The 23,589-nt window shown below is 33.7% G+C and overlaps 1 protein-coding gene across 2 annotated transcripts; it reads right to left on the bottom strand.

Moving 5' to 3' along the window:
* Positions 1–569: 569 nt before the first annotated feature.
* On the bottom strand, positions 570–22,264 carry LOC147394364 (uncharacterized). 2 transcript variants are annotated; one of them, XM_086454682.1, is made up of 6 exons: positions 21,667–22,264; positions 17,824–17,860; positions 16,144–16,380; positions 15,988–16,035; positions 952–1,918; positions 570–863 (listed from the first exon to the last, which is right to left on the bottom strand). In XM_086454682.1, exons 1-5 carry the CDS (start codon positions 21,969–21,971, stop codon positions 1,529–1,531), a joined length of 1,017 nt encoding a protein of 338 aa, XP_086310808.1. In that variant the 5' UTR covers positions 21,972–22,264; the 3' UTR covers positions 570–863; positions 952–1,528. The 2 variants fall into 2 exon arrangements, with proteins under 2 accessions (XP_086310808.1, XP_086310810.1); XM_086454684.1 differs by having other exon boundaries at positions 1,759–1,918; positions 21,667–22,258.
* Between the last annotated feature and the right edge of the window lie 1,325 nt (positions 22,265–23,589).

Below are 23,589 nucleotides of genomic sequence, written 5' to 3'. Positions count from 1 at the left end.
ATTGGATTTTGTGTTAGAACGATAACGATCATGTATTTTTCATGAGTCACCCAATCCCAACCAATACATACACATACATTACTTGACTTAAAAAAATGGTGTATGAATCAGTGTGACACATTTTGTTGCACAACTTGCAATATAACTATCCCTTATATTTTGTGATTCATGAGTTATTAAAACAACGCTTGACTTCCTTGGTTTCACATTTTCTATCTAATGCCAATTTTGCTTGGTTGATCACTCTTTTAAGATTATCAAACCAATTCTTTTGTCACTTCATGGGGCACATTATTTGTAGCTCAACAACCCAACGTATTTTTGGCCCTTCCCTTCTATAGTTTGATCATTGGTTTCTAGCTGTTGGATTTGAGTAATGTTGGCCACGTGTTCCCAGATCTTTTCTTACTACTCTACCCGTTATTCAACCTTTCTCACCTTCCGACTTCCAAAATACCATGTGAAAACCCTATGATTGGACGATCTATATGGAAATCACCAAAAAATCAGACCGATCATCGGTTTGGATTTGAGCAAACACAATGAAATATTGATGAATCACAACAATGTAAAAGAAGAGCTACCTTGAGAGCATTGGACTATTTAAATTATAAATATAACCATAGTTGCTTTAGAACTTTTTAACAAGTCTTAAAAAGACTTTTTCACATGCAATCTGATTCAAAGCTTAAGGGAACATGAAGAATGAGATAGGCATTCTGATCTTTTTTTTACATTTGGTCGCTTTCATAGCTTTGACGACTACAGGGTGCCTTCTGACAACAGGAACCAGTAGGTATATACATATTTCATGGCCTTTGTCCAACCTGTCTAACCATCAGAAGCTGAATTTCCTGGATTCACTGAAAGTGTAAAAGACCATTAGTTGAAATCACGAGTGTGAAAAACAAGAAACAACAAAGAGACAAACTATCGCAAACAAGGATTTACGTGATTTGGCAGTGTGCCTACATCGATGGAATAGAACAAGAACAATCACTATTTTCCTGCAACTCTTCCTAGCGCCAACAGAATCCAAGACATCTCATACACAAGTTCAATAAAAAAATGAGAGACAGTAATAAAACCTATAGGAAACCAAGACCGTGAAACTATAACACACCCATCTATAATTGGAGACAACCGAAATGCTTGGTGTCATTTGGTTCACCATTGTAAAGGCCACATCCATTGAAAATCTTAATTTTGGATCAAAATAGGATCAAATAGTTAAATTTTCAACTATAACTAATAAGCCCCATAATACACCACAGTCAACAAGATAACTAATAAACATTTAATTTCATCAGGAATGCAAACAATAGATTCAACGCAGTTCGACTAGTCTAAGAAAAAGATTCAGCTAAATTTGTGTACATAGTGTGAGTTACATTCTCTATTTCAACCATAAACGGATTTGGCATTACAAAGTGTGATCATGCTCCATTTGATGTTTTCTATTATGATGAGGTAATGCATCATTAGAGATGCATATTGTAACTTATTTGAGTTGCTCTTCATAAGTTAATTACCAGACCAAGCCCTTTCTTCTCCTATACCTTTCAACATGGTCAGTACTCATCCGTGACTTCTCAGGTTTGCTCAACTTCTTAGATTTCTCAAGTCGACTATCTAAACTGTTTCTAGAAACCTCGGGACGATCTGAGCCCACTTCAGATGCATCCGAGTTTCCAATTTCAGACGGTTTACTGTTATCATATTCCACCTTGGTTCTTTTATTGGAAGCTTTTGACTTACCAACGGTTGACACAAATTTCTTCATGTGTTTGATGTATTCAGGGTAAAGTTCGAGATTGCAATGCCCACCACCATTTATCCAAAGAGGTTCATACTTTTCCTTGCTAAGCTCCCACAGTTGCTTCCCATGGGTGCAATCAACAACTTCATCCGTCGTTCCCTGAAGAACATATATGAATTTAACATTAAGTTCAAAAAATTCATACAAAGAAAAATAAAAAAGCTGCTCTTGGCACCCCACCTTTTACTTGTTACTTCCAATTTCTTAAATTATTTATCACCCAATTAAAAATTAAAACATTCTCTTCAAAAATTACCAAAGTTTGGCTCAAATTAAAATTTCAACATTACAAAACACTATGACACTTGTTCAAACAAAATTCAGTAGTTGTTTACAATTATGATTAGGCTCATAAAAATCCTAAACCCCCAAAAAATATAATTCTAGCAAACAAAAATGAAAGAGCTTCTATTAACACCCCAACCATTCACTTATTTTCTTTATTATTAATTGGGGTATAATAAGTAAAAAGGTGCCAATAGCAGATCTCAAAAATAAGTACATGAGTAGCTAACTAAATATGCTTAATCTCTTCCTGATTATTGTTATTTGACATTTAGCAGTGACCAGTCTTGACATACATTTTTGTTTTTTTTTTTCCGGTTTTGAAAATGTTATGCTTAAAACACATTTTGTACCTCTAGTGATGCATTTTTAGTTTTAAACATGTTTTAAAAAAATGCACACAAACATTTTTTTTTAGGCCTATGGTTTATTTTTATGGGCTTATCGTTGTTTATGGTTTAGTTCATAAATAGTTCCCAAAATTCCTTAACAAATTGTTGCAAAGGCAGTAAATTTGAATTTTAGATCCCAGTCCCCATATTTCCGCTCCTTATAAACATTGCGTGTATCAATATAAGGATGGATGTATGCATTACTTCTGATGATACTTGAAAGCCATTTTAGATCCTGATGAAACTCAAATCCATCTTTGAGAATATGAAGACTAGTGAATATTTGATTCACCAACTGAGTGATGTTGTCTATAGAAAGGACCAACACATCTGATAAGAAATGAATAACCTACCTTGGGTGTAGTAAGAACAGTCGAACAAATTTCCATTTTCTAAGTCCATGAGCCATTGAGTTGGACTTAGCACAATATGTTTTATTTGCACCAATTTCCAGATTTGTAGACCTGTTGATTTTGTAAGTTATGCAACAAAGGTCTTTCAAAAAGTTTACAGAAATCAATTTTGTAATCACTATTAAAACTTTGTTTAATAGCAATTATTCTCTTTTTCTTCTTTGATTTCTTTATGTTGTTCATCGTTAGAGAAAGGCTCATTCTCTGATTCCTCGGAAGTAGCATCACCAGAGGATGTACCTTCTTTATTAAATAGGGATCTCGACCATGGTTTTATTGTCAAGAAATTCTTGGTCTTCTTGTGGCTCTAAATGATCATAATAGCTGGATGGAGGGCAAATGTAGGTTTTAAGAGCCACTTTTCACTCTCAAGTCCCTTGTACAACAGGAGTCTTCCATATAAAGTCCTCTAATCCCTTCACCATTTCTCCTCTTTATTGCTCTTTTATTTTCCATTGTCATTTATAATACAATATAATATCCCATGTGATTCACCCATATATCAGTCACCAAAATCTGCGACTTCTTGAAAAAGTCATGAAATTTCCTTCACCAATTTAATTGCAAGGTTTTCATTAAGTCTCAACTTTTACAAACTTCACAATTAAATCATGAACTTTGTGATTAAATCGAAAATAAAAAATAAAAATAAAGATGTGCTTGATGCGCTAGCAAGAAAAGATGACTACTGATGAAGTGTTAGATAATGATGATGCCAATGAAGATAACATTGATGAATCTTAACTTACACTCATGATTGTTATCTTTTTATATTTTGAACAATATAAACCTGGATTGTGTTGTAGACATGTGGTTACTTGTCATAATTTAATATGAGGTTTGGTGATTTGTTATTGTAATTTAAACATGGTATTTGATTATGTAAGACGGGAACAACTCCTAGAAGGAACAATTACAGGGTCCTAACCCTAGCTCAATTTTTTTCAATTCTACCGTATTTTTTGAAATTTTCCCTTGTCAACTTATTCCTGAACCCCGACTTGGTGACTATACCATATATCCATCATACCATCTATACATACCACCTATCCATCCATCCATATCATAAAAAGGGAATACAAAAAATTACAAATTAAGCATTCTCCAAACCTAACACACCGTTCACATCAAACTCATCATTCTCCTTACCTACCATCACACCAACAAACAAACCATAACTTTCTCTAAACATTCCTGTCTAACCATAAAATAAACATTACTCCTTACTTATCCATAGGATACCTACCTATCAGCCTCACCAACTTTTTACCCAATTACCACACCTTACATCTCATAACCTATCCTACTTTACCTACTCCACCACCATCCTTTATTTAAGACTCCATTTCTTCGAAGTCCTCAATAAGCCACTTCTCCTCCATAGCCAAATTAGCTTTTGTAGCCTTAGCTTCTTTACAACCTTTTAGCCTTAACCTTCCATACCTTTCTTTTTATACTCACTACTACGCCAGTTCACTCCTTTAGAATCCTATAGGTCTCACTCTTAAGCCTCTCTCTCTCTCTGCAATGCCCTAGAAATTTATTATGTATCTCGAGGAATAAATTTAATGAAATTGATCATTTATTTATCAAAGTTGTGATATGAGAATGTTTGAGTCAATTAAGTCTTGTCATTAGATTTAGAATAGCCAAGAAACATAGTTTAGTGTGAGCCTAATGTGATGGTTTAAGTTAGTTGCCCCCAAAAAAAATATTTTAAAAGAAATTATATAAATATAAGAAGTTAATTCATATTCATATAAAAGAAAACACACCGTCATAGAGAAGCTGAATCTAAAACTTGTTTGTTCTTTGACATTTGATTTAAGTTTTAATCTCGGTAGAAAGTGAATAAATATCGGACTAGTTCAATAAAGATTTAGATCGTCGAGTTCAAAAGTTAAGAATAAAATTCAAATAGGCAGGGAACTTTGAAGTCATAGATTCGTTTTGAAAAAATGATTTTGTTTCAAAGAAAATAAATTATTTTGAAATTTAAGTTCAATGTATGTACTTCAACAAAATTCATGCATGTTATATTAAAAATTTGCTATACCAATGTTTATTCATATTATATGAGGTTTTGGTTAACATCGAGCAAAGTGTTTTTCTTTAGAAGTTTTCTCCTTTAAAATTGGTTTTGAATAAAACCAATAATGTTTCTTATTACTAAACTAATTGGGGTAATCGAGCAAGGCTCTGAGGTAAATCCAACATAGTTTATGATTAATTAAAAATTTGTTTTAATTAGCCATTTAGTCTACAAGTAGAAAAGTTATTGTGGAAAAAAAATATTTTGGAAGACTTTCATAACAAAAAATATAGAAAAACTACAAAAAAATTATTTTGTGATTTCAACTAATTGAACATGAGAACCGTTTTATGAAAAAACTGATTATTTGAAGCTCAAAATTTTCACTATGATTTCAAGGATAGTTTTATTAATTTTGAAAATAAAATTTCGAATTCTGAACTAAAGGGAAAAAAATGATTTTCAAAAGAGATGTTGGTTGGTTTATTTTAAAGTCACATTGGAGGTGTGATCACTTGTTTGATGGACTAAGAAGGGAGAATGTGATTCTTAGTTGAGTGTGTATCTGGAGAGATCACTCAGTGTAAGTGAGATATTCTTCGGCTTATGTCGTGTAAGTCACGATGAGAGAAAATGTTTCGGCTTATGCCATGTAAGGAACGAACTGTGAGATATGCTTCGACTCGAGAGTTATGTAAGACACGAACGAGCGAAAGAGAACGATTCATTTATGAAAATACTTCAACTAGTTGCCGTGTAAGACACGAAAGGAAAATGAAAGATAACAAGAGATAGTTCATCTAGCGCCGAAAATAAGTTTGTACAAACAAAAATTGCACTTCTCCCCAAAATATAGCTCGTACAAACGAAAGTTTGGTTTCACCCTAAAAGTTACTTTGTACATGTGAAACTTGTGTTTCATCCAAAAGTCAATTCGTACAAGTGAAAGTTGTGTTTCACCACGAAAGTCAATTCATACTATCTGATGCGCTCATTTTGAGAGATAGGCTGGGTATTCAACTCATTGTCTATTTTTTTTTTGTTTCATATTTTAAAAAAGAATTTTTTTTTACGTTTTGTATAAAGAAAAAAGTTTAATGTTTTAAAAAAGAGAAAATTTATACTATAGATTATTTTAATGATCTATTAAAGAGATTGTAAATGCCTATAAACAATAATTTGCCGTGTTACTTCCGAAGTGACACATTATTATAGGATAACAATTGCGATGTCTAATTTCTTACGTAGTATGTGATAAATAAAAACACAACATCATAGTAGGAATCCAAGAAATTCCTTTTTATCTTTAATAGCAAATAAGATGTAAAGATAATTGTATAAATGATAGAGTTTTACTGAAGATCGCACACATGCTAGATTGACATACATAATATGGCTAATCAATGGTCATTAATAGTCTATACTAGTCAGGAAAGAATAACCAACTCAAAAGACCCATTTCTTAAGGCCTTGGTCAACAATCAATTTGAGCTAAAAGATTAGTCAACCAAATATGGCAACGACTGGCCATAGAATCAAGAACTAACAATGGAATTCTGCAACGATGAAGTATTTGATCAATTGTATATCAACTAAGATGTTCACATCAATCACACCCTCAATTCTCTATTATGATACTCAATTATTATGGGCTATATTATGAGTTGATGACACATTCTAGTATTTTTAGGTTTATGACAATATTTTATTCTGTTTTATTTCATAATTACTTGAGAATTTTTAGAATTTATTTATTATTTTAATAAATCTGCATTATTTATAAATGAATTTGTATAATTAATCTGCATATTAGGACTATGACTTAGAAATGTGTGTTTCTTGTTGGATAACTTCCCTATTATTCACCCTACCACTCATCTCAATTTCACGAAATTCCAGTGATTGATGATCAGCTTTAGGATTGTTACAATTTCTGGATTAGTAGTTTGTGTGTTGTTGGCATCAACAGGTAGGGTAGATCAATTTATATTGAGAAAACAAGTTAGTATATATTTGGTACCATATACCAATATTTCTTTCTGTTATATAAATAAAAGGGAGTTGTGAGTTAGAATGTTGCTTTTATTTACTTATTGTATCTGCTGCAATGAATGGTATCATTGTTACATGTGTTTATCATTGTATGGAAAATATCTCACACCTCAAGATTCTAACACATGGAATGCATGCTAAGATTTTGGGACGTGATACTCTCTCTCTCTTCCCCCAACCTCATTCTAGCATCTAAATCTCCTTTCTCCCCTTCTTGGTATCAGAACGACCAAGATCCTTAGCGCAAACGAAACGTGGTTGACTTCATGGTTCTCCCTCTTTCTATTTATGCCTTTAATTTTACTTCTCTTTCTTTCTGACAATTTTCTTTATCCATCACAGTCATGAACTATTCCTTTTTAACTTTATCCCTCTCAAACCTAAAAACCATTGAGATAAAATTTATCACTGTTAAGCATTTCAAGAAACCTTCCTCTTTTAATGCTCTAGAAATCTCTAGATGGTTATGTTAGTCATCACACTTGTGGTTGTCAATTCCATGACATTTTTGTTTGAATCATAGCCACTGTATCCGTGACTCATTAGTTAGATCAAGTCAAAGTCCCAACCTTTAACGGAACCTTCTAGGTAAATATTTGTGGTTGTACCAACTTCTCAAGGTAAAAAACCCCTTTGCACATCCTTATTAGAGTCCTTACACTCATTTTCTCCTTAGGCGAAATGCCTTTGAATAGAGTAAAAATTGCTCTGTTCAGTGACGTGCCACCTATTTCTTGGCTAGCCGAAAAACTTACTTCGAGTAATTGAACCAACCTTTTGTTTCTTTTCCAGAGAGTACAAAAGTGGTCTTTGAGGCATCAACTACCTTCGGCTAACCGAAGGTCCATCCTTGACTAACCAAATACTTACTTTGGCTAACTGAACGTAGTCATTTTTTAGCAGTTTGAGCTTTCGACTAGCCAAAGAAATCCGTTTCATTCAAAATTTATAAATTGGATCTTGACTTCTTTGCTCATTTTTGGTTGATCAAGGAGAGAGCCCTAGAGACCTCCACTTGCACAAACTCTCTCTAGCCTTCTTTGCCCCTAGGAACCCTAGTTTCCACAAAGGCAAACCCTTCTTCCTAGGATTGATCACTTTCTTTACACACCTTTCTTTTTTGTTGGCATAATCTCATCAAGCATTCAAAAAACATCTTAAGGAGTTCTCTAGAAAAGGTGGAAGTGAAGGATTGTATGATGCTTTGAAGATTCAAAACTTTCCAAACTACATACGAAGATCATTCACCAAGAGGCAATAGTCTTAATTTTTGTTTTTCTTTTTAACCTCTCTTGTTCAAAGTTTCATGGTTTCTTAAGGATAAAACGAAGCTCTAGGAAAGATAGATAACATTTCAAGAGGTGTATTGGGTTTAGGTTTCCCAAGTCCGAAACCTCGGTAGTGTTGGGAATGAATCTCAGGTTAAGGTTTTTGGTGAACCTAAGCATAAAACCAAAGTGTGGTATGTAGTGAGTGATGTTTAGGTTTGTCATTTTCTTAGGTTAAATATCAATTGTAAAAGGTTTGAGATGAACCTTAAACCTCTTGTTTAGTGGAATACCAAGGCCCTAAGTAAGGTGCCCTTAGGAGTGGATGTAGGAAAGTTGCTGAACCACTATAAATCTTGCTTGTTGATTGTGGATTGAATTTCTTAATCATTTGTAGGTAAGCATGATTAATTTCCACTTTGTATGCCATCTTAATAGTATCCATATTGCAATGCTTGAATAATTAATCCATTTAAAGATACCATGTTTTAATTTAGCATGGAGATTAGCTCTAGCTAGTAGAACACTCACTTTGGCCTACCTAGGTGGCTAGAGAAGGACAAAAATTCAGAACGAATTTTAAAAGTCCTATTCATCCCCCTAGGACTGGAACAAGGTTCAAAGGAGTATTTCCAATTGGTATCAGAATGGGTTATTCTTAACAATTTAACCATCTAGAGTAGATACTAGTTCTTTGAGCTATGACAAGATTTGAGGGTCAATTCGTCTCTCATCCCCTTTCTTTGATGGTACAAACTACACCTATTGGTAGGCTAGGATGATGATTTTCCTGAATTCCCTCAGCGTAACAGCTTGGCATATCATCAAGGAGGGATGGGAAGTTCCCACCAAACAAAATGAGAAATTACCATCACAAGGCCTAAAGAAAGAGCTAGATGGACTGAGGGGGAAGAGCTAGAGTGCTGATAATATGAAGGCTCTTAATTTCATTCATTGTGCTCTATCTCAAAATGAGTTTAGGAGGACATGCACATGCTCTTCAACCAAAGAAGCCTGAAACATCTTGGAGATCACCTGTGAAGTACCACAATGGTAAAAAGGTCCCAAATCCAGCTTCTAACCTCACAATTTGAAAATATTAAATAGAAGAAGGAAATATTTACACAATATATATGGAAAAAAAATTGCATAAATACATATGAGATGGGGTTACATGGACCGAAGGACCACTTATCCATATGGACCACATGTCCACGTGGCACCCAAACACAATCGGGTGCCACATGTTTATAAAGCATACAATTCTAAGAACAAAAATAAAATAAAAAACAACTTGTTTTCATCATTTGATTTCATTTTTTTAATTTGGGAGTTCAACAACCATCCATTTTCATAGTCTTAAGATTGAAACAAATTTTTTTTCAAACCTAATCTAAATCCTAAATTGTATTGGGGGGGGGGGGGGGGAGGTGTCATTTGGACCTATGTGGCAGTCCACATGGCCCAAATGAGAGGTTTGGTCCAAGCTCTACTCATCCTTCAGTCCATGCAACCTTTTTCCTATATATATACTAGATTTTGTTCATGCCTATTGGCATGGGCATCCTCTTTGTGGTTAAGTGGTAGAAGAGGAAGGCAATAAAGTTGGATTATTATTGGAAAAAAGGGAGAGGAAAGACAATAAATAAAGTTAAAGGAGTATTCTTGGAAGAGAGAGAAGAGAAAAGGTAATAAAGTTGAAAGTTGAAGGGGAATTATTGGAAATGAGGGTAGAAGAGAAAAGCAATAAAGTTGGAAGGGTATTCTTGGAAAGGAGGAAAAGAGAAAAGGCAATCAAATTGAAAGTTGTCATCTGGATGCATTATGAGATTAAATCTCAACTATTCTTTATGATTTATGGGGAGATAAAGATGAGGAGATGATCGCCTTGTATATATATGGGGAATAATAATGTCCAAATGGGACGTTTGCATCGTCCAACTCTTTCAATGGATGATAGCCTTTAAACAAACATCAATAAAAAAAACAACATTTAAACATGTTTTATTTATAAGGGCAGTCAATCTTTTATTTTGAAAATTGAGTTGCCCTTCTAAATAAAATATGTTGAAATGCTTTGAAGGGCATCGACAGTTCACTAAAAGTTGGGCAATGCTAACATCCTCCATGAGCACTTGGACATCATCATTCTTCATATATACATTAATACAATAAGGCAAAACTGTTGTTTCCATCCTTATTCCCTTACAAAGAGTAGTTGAGATTTAATCGAATAATGCATCTTGAGGACAACTTTCAACTTTATTACCTTTTCTCTTCTCCTCCTTTCCAAGAATACCACTCCAACTTTATTATAATTCCTCTCCTACCCCCATTTAAAAAATACCCCTTCAACTTTCAACTTTATTGACTTTTCTTTTCTATCATTTTTAAAGAATAACTCTTCATTTTTATTGTGTTTTCTCTTTTAACCCCACTTTCCAAGAATACTTTATATATTGTCTTTCTTCTTCTTTCCATTTTCCAATAATACTTATCTAACTGTATAGCCTTTCCTCTACCCCTTTAACCCCAAAGAGGGTGTTTGTATTGGTAGGCATGGGTAAAATTTAATATAAAATGACGATTCTCTCACCATTTTTACCCCCCCAACCCACAAAAAGTAATTGAGATTTAATCTCATAACACATCGCGAGGACAACTTTCAACTTAATTGCCTTATCCCTTTTCTCATTTTCAAAAATACCCCTCCAACTTTATTGCCTTTCCTCTTCTACACCCTACAAGAATACCCTTTCAACTTTCAACTCTGTAGCATTTCTCTTCTCCCCTTTTCCAAGAATACCCCACCAACTTTATTATCATTCATTTTCTACTATTTTCCAAGAATACCCCTTCAACTTTATATATTACCTTTCCCCTTATCCCACATTTTTCAATAATGCTAGTCCAACTTTATTGGCTTTCTTCTTCTACATCCTTAATTACGGGTGTCAATGATAGCAACTGAAAACTCTGGTTCTGGATCATATTTTCAATATCCAATTAAAGTTGGGTCTTGATAGATATATCAATATTTTATGTGTCATAAGGACATCTTTGTAATTTTATTTGTTTTCTAGTTTTATATATACCATGGTTCATAATGAGAGAGTCAAGTTCGACTCTTCCCATATTCTCCTTTCTTTTTTTTTTCTTCTCTAAACCCCAATATGATATTCTACATGGTATCAAAGCCACTCTAGCTGTCAGATTTTGATTATCTTTCCTCTTCTTCCGTATTTTCTTCTTTTCTCTATTTGGAAAATTTTGTCAATGTCGTTAGAAAATATCCATAATGTGATCATAGATCAAAGGATTTTCGTCAGTTGTTAGTGGTTAGTTGTGGTGGTTAGGTTTGAGATTGTGTTTCTGGCCTTTAAGGTACCCTGCGATTTCATTTTCATGGGTATTGGAGTTATGCAATTTATTAGAAAGGAATTTGGAGCCCTACGATTTTATCTGGAGGGGTTTTAAAACACTGCAACTTCACTGAGATATATTTTTCTTTTTTTTTCGGAGGTCTTTTGCACATCTTGGCTATAAGGAATTTGTGTCCAAAAGATTTTTCAATGGTAGAAAATCTTTTACGAAAATATCTGAAAAAATTAATTTTGTGGGGGAAGTGCTGAAAATTGAAGAGTAATTTTGTTGATTCTCGGGCAATAATATGTTTCATCATAGAGCGAAAGACTATCTAGGATATATCTATTGATTTGGTTGGAACCAAAATGACTTCCATTCGCTTAAATGGAAATAACTAAATATAGTGATCGAAGGATGTAGAGATCTTTTTAAAGGCCAAAGGTAAGAAATCTCATTTAACAAAGGCGAAGTCTAATTTTCTTAATGAAAAAGCCATTGAAATGTTAGAACAAGAAGGTAATCAGATCGTTACTTGGTTGTGGAACAGTATAGAGCCTCAAATTAGTGCTAATTTTATGTTTTTGGATACTGCGAAAGAGATTTGGGAATGACTGAGGTGTATGTATTTGGGATCCAATAATATTTACCTGAATTTATGAGACCACTCAGTAGTATTTCTCTTTATAGTATGATGATAAAACTTGGATCAAACCTTCGCTTCATTGATGTGTATGTGTGAGGAGTTGAATCAATATCAACCCATTTCTAATGATATCCTTAAAATACAGAAGCAAAGAAAGGACATGAATGTTATTCATATTCTTTTATCCTTCCAATCAGAGTATGATGCAATCAAATCCTAGATTTTAGGAAGTCCTGATCTTCTTTCCTTAATAGATGTTTTCTCCAAGCTAAAGAGGATCATTCTACCAGACAATGGCCAACTTACGAGTGATCGCTTTACTTTAGTTAATATTAGAGATCGTGGTGGTGGTGGTGGTCACATAGATAGTCATGGGGGACATGGTGGTAGTCGTGGAGGCAGAGGTGGTAGTAGAAATTTAGGGGGAGACCATAGAACTCAAAAGTGTACCGAATAACACATTATTGACTTTTGTTAGAATCTTCATGGGAGACCAATTGTCCCTCAGGCCTCATTATCTTCAGCTCTGGATATTATTCAACCTACTATTTCATCAAACCAAAGTATAGAGAAAGAATCCATTGTCCTTTCTCGAGAGAAGAATGACAAACTAGTTTCCAACTCATCAGCAATTGCTACTTAAGCTCAGACAAGTAAGGTATGCACTTGTTTATTATCATTTATGAGTCCCTGATCATTGATTTTGGTGCATCAGATCATATGAAAGGTAATTCACACCTTTTATCATCTATTTTTCCATCTTCTTGTCAAAACGTTAAAGTAGTTGATGGGTCATTTTCAAAAGTTGTTGGGTTAGGAACTTCACAACCCAATCCTAGTCTTTCTTTATCCTCAGTATTCGATGTTGTCAAATGCGATCGCATATGCGAATATGCGACTACATATGCCATTTCCAAACTATTTTTCGCATATGCTTTACCATTGCATATACAAAAGTATGCTATCTGCACAATATGCGAGAGCATACATTTTGGACACAAATTTTTTTTTATAGCATAAACTCATTTTTCTCTTATAAATATCCCACTTCTACCCCCATACTCCTTTTACAACATCTTTTCTACCTTATATTCCCTTTCTTACCCTTACAAAGCCTCCAACTACTAAATCTAATTACACTTTCTAATACATTCTCATATAAATATAAATATTCTCTAATCTCTACTTTACACTATTACTCTTAAAGTTCAAGTCTCAACTTAAGTCACTTTCTCACTCTCAAGACTCAAAAGAAAAAGAAAATTACTCCACATTTTCTTTTCTTTTCTTTTTTTCTTTTTTTTCTTTTTCATTTTTTTCCTTGCAGCATATGCGATGTGCGAAATGGCAAATACGAACATGTGCTGATCACAAATGCTATTTAACAACATTGTCAGTATTTTATGTTCCTAAAATTTCGTTTAGTCTTCTTTCTGTGAGTCAATTTACAAAGAAATTGGATTGCTAAGTGACATTTTCCCTTCTCACCGTGTATTTCAGGATCTAAAGACGAAGATGATTGGTGGCGAACTTGAAATAGATGGTCTGTATCTTCTCGACAATGCTCCAATCCTAACAACTCTTCATTCATCTTCTAGCAACTCTCAATGGCATTATTGACATTGTCATTTTTTTTCGTATTTTACGGAGTCTAGTTAATGTTTTAAATAAAGACTTCACACTTAATTATGAAGTGTGTCAGTTTAGCAAACACCATCAAGTGTCTTTTCCACTTAGTGTGAGTCCTAGAGAGTCCAGTCCTTTTCATTTGGTACATTCTAATGTATGGGGCCCTTCCCCCACTATATTTTGACTTCATGCTTAAATATTTTGTTATTTTTGTGGATGACTATTCAAGGAATAACTATTTAAGGATGACTCAGTTATTTTTAATGAAGGACCGTTCTGAATTGTTTAACATATTTCAAATGTTTCATATGGAAATTCGAACTTAATTTGGTACTTCTTTATGCATTTTACATTCTGATAATGCCAAAGAATTTTTTTCTTGGTTGTTATACTACTTATTTGGTCTCACGGAATCATCCATCAATCATCTTGTGTTCATACCCCTCAACAAAATGGGGTAGCTGAATGTAAAAATCGTCACTTTCTTAAGGTTGCTCATGCCTTTATGTTTCAAATAAAGGTTTCCAAATATTCTTGGAGTGAGGCTGTGCTTACTACTAGTCATCTCATTAACCGTATGCCTACTACTATCCTTGATGGTACTTCTCCACATCAAATCTTATTTCCTGGTCTGTTTTCTAAGTCGTTGGGAAATGATAGGCTTACTTTTCTATGTAACAAGCGGAGATTATATGATATATATATATGTTCTCTAACTTCAGGGAGAGTGGTAGATATATCAATATTTTATATATGTGCCATAAGGGCATCTTTGTAATTTCATTTGTTTTCTAGCTTTATATACCACGGTTCATAGTGAAAAAGTCAAGTTCGACTCCTCCCACTTTTTCCATTCTTTTCTTTTTTTTTCGTCTCTAAATCCTAATATGATCTTCTATAGGTCTAAAAGGGTCTGAACTAAATAAGAACCAAACCCGATTGATTCTACCTGATGGGTACCCACAAGTACCTAGACCTAATTTGTTTTACTAATTTTTTCATATTATAAATGGTTGAAAGTTTTTGTACCTTTTAAAGTTAATAGATACTACATAAATTTATGTACTCTAATTTAAAATGTCTACCTTCCCTATAAGTTTATTATTTGTAAATAGACTAGAGTTTAGCTTTTGAATATGTAATTATGCTATTGATGTTTTTATAGATGGCACATTGTGTTCTTGAAAGAATTATTTATTTATTTATTTATTGCAATAATTTGTAAATAATATATATTTTTTCATATTTTATGATGAAAACATAACTTGCGTATAAAGAAAATAGAACATGCCATCACTTAGAGATTTTTTCCTACCATTTATTAAGAACCCGAATCGATGGGTACCCGCGGTTTTTGGTGGTTTCACTTGTGATTCCACTAAATTTAAAACCAAAACCGAAACCGACAAGAACCATAACCAAAAAACCCAGGATGGTTTCAATCTTAGAAACCTTAGGAACCAACCCATCGACACCCCTACGCTTAACCCCAAAGAGAATGCATGGGAATATATATATAGAGTGTGTGTACTCCCATTAGTGGGGCCCCATTTGGATAATAATTTAGACCAACCAACCATATAGTGTATTGTCAATGCCTTGAAGACCATCATAAAAAAATTCCTATCCATTCTAACATATTTTAGACCGTTAAAACATGACTTGAATTTGAAGAATTTGGACTGTTCATTCAAACTGTAAAATTTAAGGCAGTTTTTTAATGTAGTTAGCATAGTTAGAATGGAATGATTTTTATCAATGACGATCTTCATGTTGCAAATGAGTTAATGTACAGTTGGATCATCCAAAATGTCATCCACATGGACCCCACGAGAGGAAGTACAAACAGAGAGTAAGTATATTTTTTTATTGGTTAATATAGCCTCTCCCCCCCCCCCCCCCTCCTCTCTCTCTCTCTCTCAAATTGTCAGATGAAGTCTCATACCAAGAAAAGATCAATAATACCAATTCAGACAGTGAGAGATACTCAGGAAAAAAAGGGAGAGAGGGAGAGATACAATCAAAGACCAAAGAGCAAACAAGATGGGATGGTTGAAAATACAAATAGGGAAAATTATAAATACTTACATGGATTACCAGAACTGGACAGCTCACCAATCCAATTTTTTCAATATTCTGTAAATCAAAGGAATTAGCTCCCATGTAACACAAAAAATGGGTATAAGACGAGTTACTAATACATATATATATATGTGTGCGTGTGTGTGTGTGTGTGTGTGTTACCTTGTAAATGTCGAACCAATATGTCCGCTTGACAGGGTATAATACTCTCAATCCAGAGAGAATTGGGCTATGTAGAACCACAGCTCTCAAGTCTGGTAGGCGTGTAGCAAGATCAAGAGTTGGACCACTTCCAACTGATTGACCATATAATATTATTTCCTCATCTTTTGCCCCATACTGCTCCTTGAGGTAATTATATGCTGCCTCAATGTCTGCATATGTATTACATTCAGTGGGCTGTTTCGAAGGAAAAAAGCAAACCGTTAAGCCAAGAGAAAATATAAATGACATTAATAAGAATATCTGCTTTCAAACTATCCATAAAGATGCAAAATGTTTTTGGAGTTTAACATAATGTCAATGATTCATTCAAAATGATCAAAGCTCATTGGCAAATCATATAAGAAACTTAGATTGATGGACACTGAAACTAAATAGTATATGAAACTGAATAAGAAACTCTTCATTTAAAAAGAACTCTTAACATTAATAGAAACTTACATTCTAGAATAACATTAAGATGTGGATTATATGTAAGAATAATGGGTTTGGCTTTTTTAGAGGTCGTGGACAGTCTCTAGAAGATGAACCACAGAAGCGAAGTGAATATATTAGATCTGGGTTCCTTTCTTTTCACAATTCCCAGATAATAACTTCTCCAGGTACTCTATAATATACCTTTTTTTCTAAGAAAATCAAGGCATAAAATTAATCCAACTCCAAACCCATGTCAGTTGGGATGAAGGCATCTTAATCACAAGTTCCTAAAAGGGAGGCAATGTTCGCCTATTATGATCAGGATGGTGGTCATGTGCCTCAACCGTCTGCCCACCGCCTTCAGCAAAGAGGCCACACAGGTCCTGGGTATGTAAGAACAACCTAACACCAAAAAGACGTGGACTGGTACTAGCCAATCATGATTTGTCAGAATCATCACTGTTCTAACAGGGTAGGGGAAGCAACGGAGGTGATTTTGCACCTTAATATATAAAGGAGATTGAAAATGAAAAGAGGTATGTAATCTCTTAGAATTAACCCCATTACTCTGCCAAAAATTCAGAGTGACTTGGTCATCAGAGTGTATTTCTAGGTATGTTGTCGAAGTTGCAATTAGAATCAATCTCATTACTCATTACCTATAATTTTCAGGATTTTGAAGTTTGAGACTTTTGTTTCGGGCACCAAGCATTTTTTTTTCCACATGAGGAAGGCTTTAGTCAAGGAGATCACACCTAGAAACGTGAATTTAATGTCAGATGATTGCCATTATTGAATTATCAAGCACCTTTTCCTAGACTTTTCTACTAGGTAGCTTTATACAATGTAATCATGAATTACCTAAATGGATAACGTTCGGCATGTTAGAAGTTTACAGAGCCAGGGTGTTCTAGTTTAAAAAAAAAAAATACTTTTCCAATTTTTAGTCATATATCACATCTCTCTTGCACACATGATTCTAATTCAATGAAAATTATGTTTGGAAATATATAAAACAGAAATTACAAGGGATACAAAAAGACATTAAATCTATTGTATGTGAAGGATATCATCTTTTTCATTATATATGACTTATTGACACATATATTTAGATGGATATGAAGAGTCAAAAAGATAATATCAACAAAGGACAAACTGTTTTCATTGCAGTGAGTTAGGAAAAGGAAATTCTAAGCATCTGACCTTCCCCGTTGACTGTCCATAGCCAGAGTAATCATATCTGGAAAAAACAAATATCGAAGAGTCAAAGAAAGAAAGTAACAAACATTATTTCTTTGAATAAATGGTGTATATCTGTATGTGTTTGTGCAAATGTTATGTGCTAAGAGGGACAAAAATGAAAATTCTCCAAGATATCATGTAAATTGAATTAAAGGTTCATACATAATGTATCAAGCTCCAAGTTCAATATACAGTTATTAAGCACATGCACCATACCAAAAAGACTAATAATAATAATAAAATAAAAAAACCCCACTCGGTAAAAATTGACACTCCCACTCCAGAATCCCATTCCCTCTCCTGCTTCCAACTGTAAAATATTTCAATTTCTAGTTTTTTATGATGCTCCTACTCCCAAGAGCAGCTTCCTAGCACATCCAGCAACTAAAAGTCACTCTCCCATGTCATGTATTTACGAGTCCAAGAGCCAGACTCTTCAAACACTGTGTTTGACACTTGATCTATGCAATTCAAATGAATTGACCATTTTACTTCATATATTGCTTCTTCAATGAAAGGATGTGAATGAGAATTAGGATGCCAGTGGCTCAAATAAATAAATAAAAGAAAAAAAGAAACATTTAGAGGAGTAAAGGGTCGAAGATCCAGATCCCAACTTTGTTAGCCATAAAAATCAGAAAGAGAACATTCATATACATATCTACATACAAATATATTTATATACAATACACGTATTATTTTAACTAAACTAAATAATTTGCAATAATATCTACATGCACGCAACTATACTTACAATGTATCATATCAAATGAATTCTTCTTGATCAGTGATCTGTGTTATTTGAAATATACATCTTTTTTATTTGTGTTATTCTTACAAGATACATAATTTACGCCATAAAATTAGTTATGATCATTTGCAAAATTGCAAGTGATCATATTCTTCATTGTTTTATTTTGCTCTTAACTTTTTGTAGGGATGTGTGTCAAGGTGGGTGGGTGTGCACAAACAATTCAACAAACCTATGTGAGGCTCACACCAAGATGAATCAATGCTGATTTATGGGGAGGATAACCTACTGACAACCAACATCATCACAAAAATCAGTTCTTGACTCATCTCCATTTGGGCCCCAATTACCATTCCAAAAATCATCACCATAGTGTGAGTTTTTCTCTACCTGTCTAGGGCAGATATTACTATTCCAAACCATCCATCCGATAAACAACCCTCTCATTGGTCATGTTGACAGTGCTATTGTTTGCTTCGTGCCATTTTTTTGTGAAGTTAATTATTAAAAGGATGGATGAGACATCAAAAATGCATACAAGGGTGAGAGTAAGAAATCTTCTCACAATGAAAGAAAAGAGAGAAAACACAAGGATATAACAAATATCAGAAGATAGCAGCTTTAGTAAAACACCAAGACCTCAAACTGAATTATCCTCATGTCTCGATTAATGGAGGACTACCTAATGAAATGGTCTTCACCTAGAGAATTACATTCTCTGTTTTATTCTCCTTGGCCTCAAAAGTCCTTTCATTGTGTTCTTTCAATAAGCTCCAACAAAATAAAAAGGGAAAAAAAGTTTCAAGATAAAGCAACCACATTGAGAAATGCATCAGAATACCACCCTTTCTATCTAAGCAAACGAATGCATTGACATCTTTAGAGAAGGAACCCTGCATGAATAGAACATGGTCCACCATCTCATCATTATTCTTGCATATCTCACCTCTACTCGGGATGTTCAACCTTCTTCTCGGTCCACAATCAAGAGTTTTTCGCATGATGAGCTGATCCCACACCAATTTGTCTAGAAAAGGTCGATCAAGCTCATTAGATACATAAGACGGGCTTCTTGAGTTGGCAATCACTCATAAAAGATTTTAACTGAGAATTTACCTTTGGAATCACGGTTCCGTATTTCTATATATTCAACCTCATCTACAATTTTAGCTTTATTAAGAGCTTCTAAGAAGGCCCCAATCAAGTCAATTTTCCCAACCATTGGTGTTTCTACGTTATTCACCCTATCATATATTTTTTTCCCCCTAGTTGATAAATTCAAGCTTCTAAAAGTTATTTCCAAAAATAACTTTGCAAAATGATGCTAAAACCCTTCATTTGTACCATGAAAAACAGGACCCTTGTCCTCAAGTGCAAAATCACTCAGATCCCAAATTGTATTTCAGGCAAAACATATCCATCTTATGTGCATGAGACGTCCCATTCGGCAATCTCTCCAATATATATTGTCCAATAGACCTTTTTTCGGGAAGGGTACATCACTTTATAACAATCCGAAACATTTTGCATCCCAAGGAAATTGACAACATGTTAATTCTATACAAAATGCTCATCAAATAAAAAAAATACTATATTTGACTGAGAGTTTATCTTGACAACCCAATGGACACATTTAGAGGCCCATGATACAGCACATGATGAAAATAAGAGGAAAATATTTATCTCCTATAATAATGCTAGAACATCTGCCCCATTAGATTCCTTTCTCTTCAAAATCTCTTCCATTCCACTACAAATACCATCCAGGCTGGGAATCAAAATTAACTAACCACCCATCAAGATCTAATTTTGTCCATTAGTTAACCAGTTTCTTCTATGAAAATTTTACTAAATCCTTACTCCTCCATGTAGAATCACTCTTCTCCAACTTGAGAAAGAAAGAAGCAGAACCCTAACAAAAAATTTAAAATGGATTCCCATCTCAGTAATTTAAGTTTTATACTCTTGAAAGCTACCTTCTTCTATTTTATCAATAAAAAAGTACCTTGACATCAATCTTGTTGCGGAAGCTACATTACATCTCTTTCCAAACACTCCACCACCTAATGAAGAAGATCCTTGAGAATCCAAACAATTTACTAACACATTTTCTTGACTTTTTCACTTGGGCTTTCCCCCTAATTTTGTTTCATCAATTTTAAGTCATAGCAACTTCGAATCAAATATATAATCTTAGAAATCATAACCATATCCTAATTCTTATTGAAAATTAAAAAATCAGTCGCAATCCTCCACTCTAGTTTTGGCAAATTAATGAATTATTATTAGAGCAGTGGCATCAAAATCATTGCACGCTGTATTATAGTTACATGTTTTATTGCAGAAACCAAATATAAATGAAACACAAACATAAAATAAGTAAGTGTCCGATGCAGACATGATCAATACTGTTCCCAAACAGATCATACCAAAAACTAAATTCCCATTAACCTTCAACCGAAAAACAATTACCAAATTAAGCATGAAAAATTTCGAGATTCATGAAAACCAACCCAAACAAAACGTATATCACAGTAAGCAAAACCTCGGAAACTGAGCTATAACTGAATCTTTAAACTCATGTAAAGATAAAAGAAATTAAATTTAAAATTTTAGTAGAGTTACCAAACAGATCATACCATGAACTAAAATCCCATTAACCTTCAACCAAAAAAAGAAAAAAAACAATTACCAAATTAAGCATCATAAATTTCGAGATTCTAGAACAAACAAAAAATATATCACCATAATATAAACCTAAAAAACTGAGCTTTAACTAAATCTTTAAACCTAAATTGAAATCCATAAATAGATTAAAACAATTGAATTTCAAACATTAGTGAAGTTACCAAACGGATCATACCACAAACTGAAATCCCATTAATCTAACTAAAAAATTACAAAATTAAGCCCCATTAAATTTGTAAATTCTAAATGAAATCAAGTAAATATCTCAACATTTAAAACCCAAGAACAGACCACTAAATGAAACTTTAAACCATAATTAAAACCCATGGATAGATTACAAAAGCCAAAAAATATTAAAAAATTACCCCATAAGATTGACGCGGAGACGAATACTTAATTCATGGAAGAGCTCGAACATCTGACCCAAATCGGCCGCATTACCATGCGAGTAGAGAATCGTCGAAGTGGCCTTGGGATGCTTCAAATAAAAAGCCACGATTTCGTTTCCTCGTCTTGTACGGATCTTCAACACATCTAAATTATCCCTTCTAGGGACCTCTGGTATGTAAAATTTACCTCCACATGATTCATCAGAGATCATACTGTACGAAGGAGGATTTGGTGGGAAAAAAGCGAATTTTGCAGCAATCGAAGACGTAACCCCACCCATATTCGCATCAGAAACGTTGGATTCATAAATCCCTGTGCCTTGATCTTGAGAAATTGGTGTGAATCGAAAGAAAGAGAGGATTTTTTTTTTTTTTGGGGTGTTAATAAAGTCTCTTTGGTGAGAAATCTTGGCCTTTGGAAGTAAAAGTTTCAGCTTTTTTGGGTTTGCTGTTGAAAGAGAAAGATAGAGAGAGTGGGCCGATGTTCATTGTTTCGGTTTCGTCTCTGGATGTAGAGAAATAGTATTTGGTTTTTGTCGTCTTTGCGGCAGCGAATCTGTAGGGAGCTTTGAGGAGTATAAGGATACACTCTACTATGTAGAGAGACCACATTGAATTTGATGTCTCTATGACGCATCAACCTTTTAAGTCTAACCCATCGTCAAAAAAACTCACCATTCTCAGAATAAAAGACTACTTGGCTAATCCAACGTGATAACAATGGTTAGGTGCCTAAATATTTAACTCATTTGTCAGCTCGTCTCGTAAAAAATAAATATTTGAGTCGTGATAGTATACGACTGACCAGGTGGCATACTCAATCGACTCTTTGACGTGACAAGTTTGGGTCCCGTAGATTTCTACCGATTGCATTTTCTCATAAAAAATTATCTTCCTAGGGAGTTATGTATCCCGAGACATATAGATCTATGATTCTCGAATGTATCCACATCAATGAATCGATTGAGTATGTCACATGGTGAGTCATATTATTAGGACTTTAAATATTTAACTCGTTTTACAAAATAAATTTAAGGGTAATTATAAAAGCACCCCACAAATTAATAAGGGCAACAACATAAACGAATTGTTTGATCTCATATAGGTTAAAAATTTTAGAATAAATTGAGTTTTGGTGATGACGATCTCTATAGTATAAAGATCAACCTCACTAAAAATCAGCTCATTTCCAAACTTTTAATCCCATCAAAATAAATTTAAGAATCGTAAATCATTGTAAATCAATTTTAATAGGATTAGAAGTTTTGGACTAGACTGATTTTTAATGAGAATGATCTTCATATCATAGAGATGATCATCGTCAAAAATCAATTCTTTTTGGAACTTTTAACTCACATGAAACAAAATAATTTGACTATAGTGTGGGTTACCCTTATTAATTTGTCTATCCTAAATTTAATTTGAAAATGTTCTGTTGTAAGATCATATTTCTATTTAAATAATTATTGTTTAAAATTTTAAAAATAATATATATTTTTAAATATAAAAAACCAATTGACAAGAACTGACCGACATCAAATCTCAGGTGAGTAAATGAAAGGATGACTCACATGGAAAATCTGGCTCATGTACTTGATATTTAACCAAATTCCAACTAAGCATCTCCATCTCAAACAATTTAAAAATCCATACCAACGTTAACAAATGATTGGGGCAAGACATTTCTGTATAGTTGGATTTTAAAAGAGTCTCGTACGATTTTTGAAACCATCACATCATTGCCTCCTCTAAAAACTGAACCTAGTCATCAATTTTTAAAAATCTGGTATTAGAAGACTAGACCGACTGTTATATTACCGCATCAATATATAGCTACGATACAATGTACTGACAACACATCATCCTATTAAAAAGTATTCTTTTAGACTTACAATACAT

Source organism: Akebia trifoliata, chromosome 9, assembly GCF_017979445.1.
Source record: "Akebia trifoliata isolate Shusen 1 chromosome 9, ASM1797944v1, whole genome shotgun sequence".
NCBI classification, from domain to species: Eukaryota; Viridiplantae; Streptophyta; class Magnoliopsida; order Ranunculales; family Lardizabalaceae; genus Akebia; species Akebia trifoliata.
The sequence above is the reverse complement of the archived record's forward strand: the minus strand, read 5'-3'. Positions and strand labels throughout refer to the sequence as shown.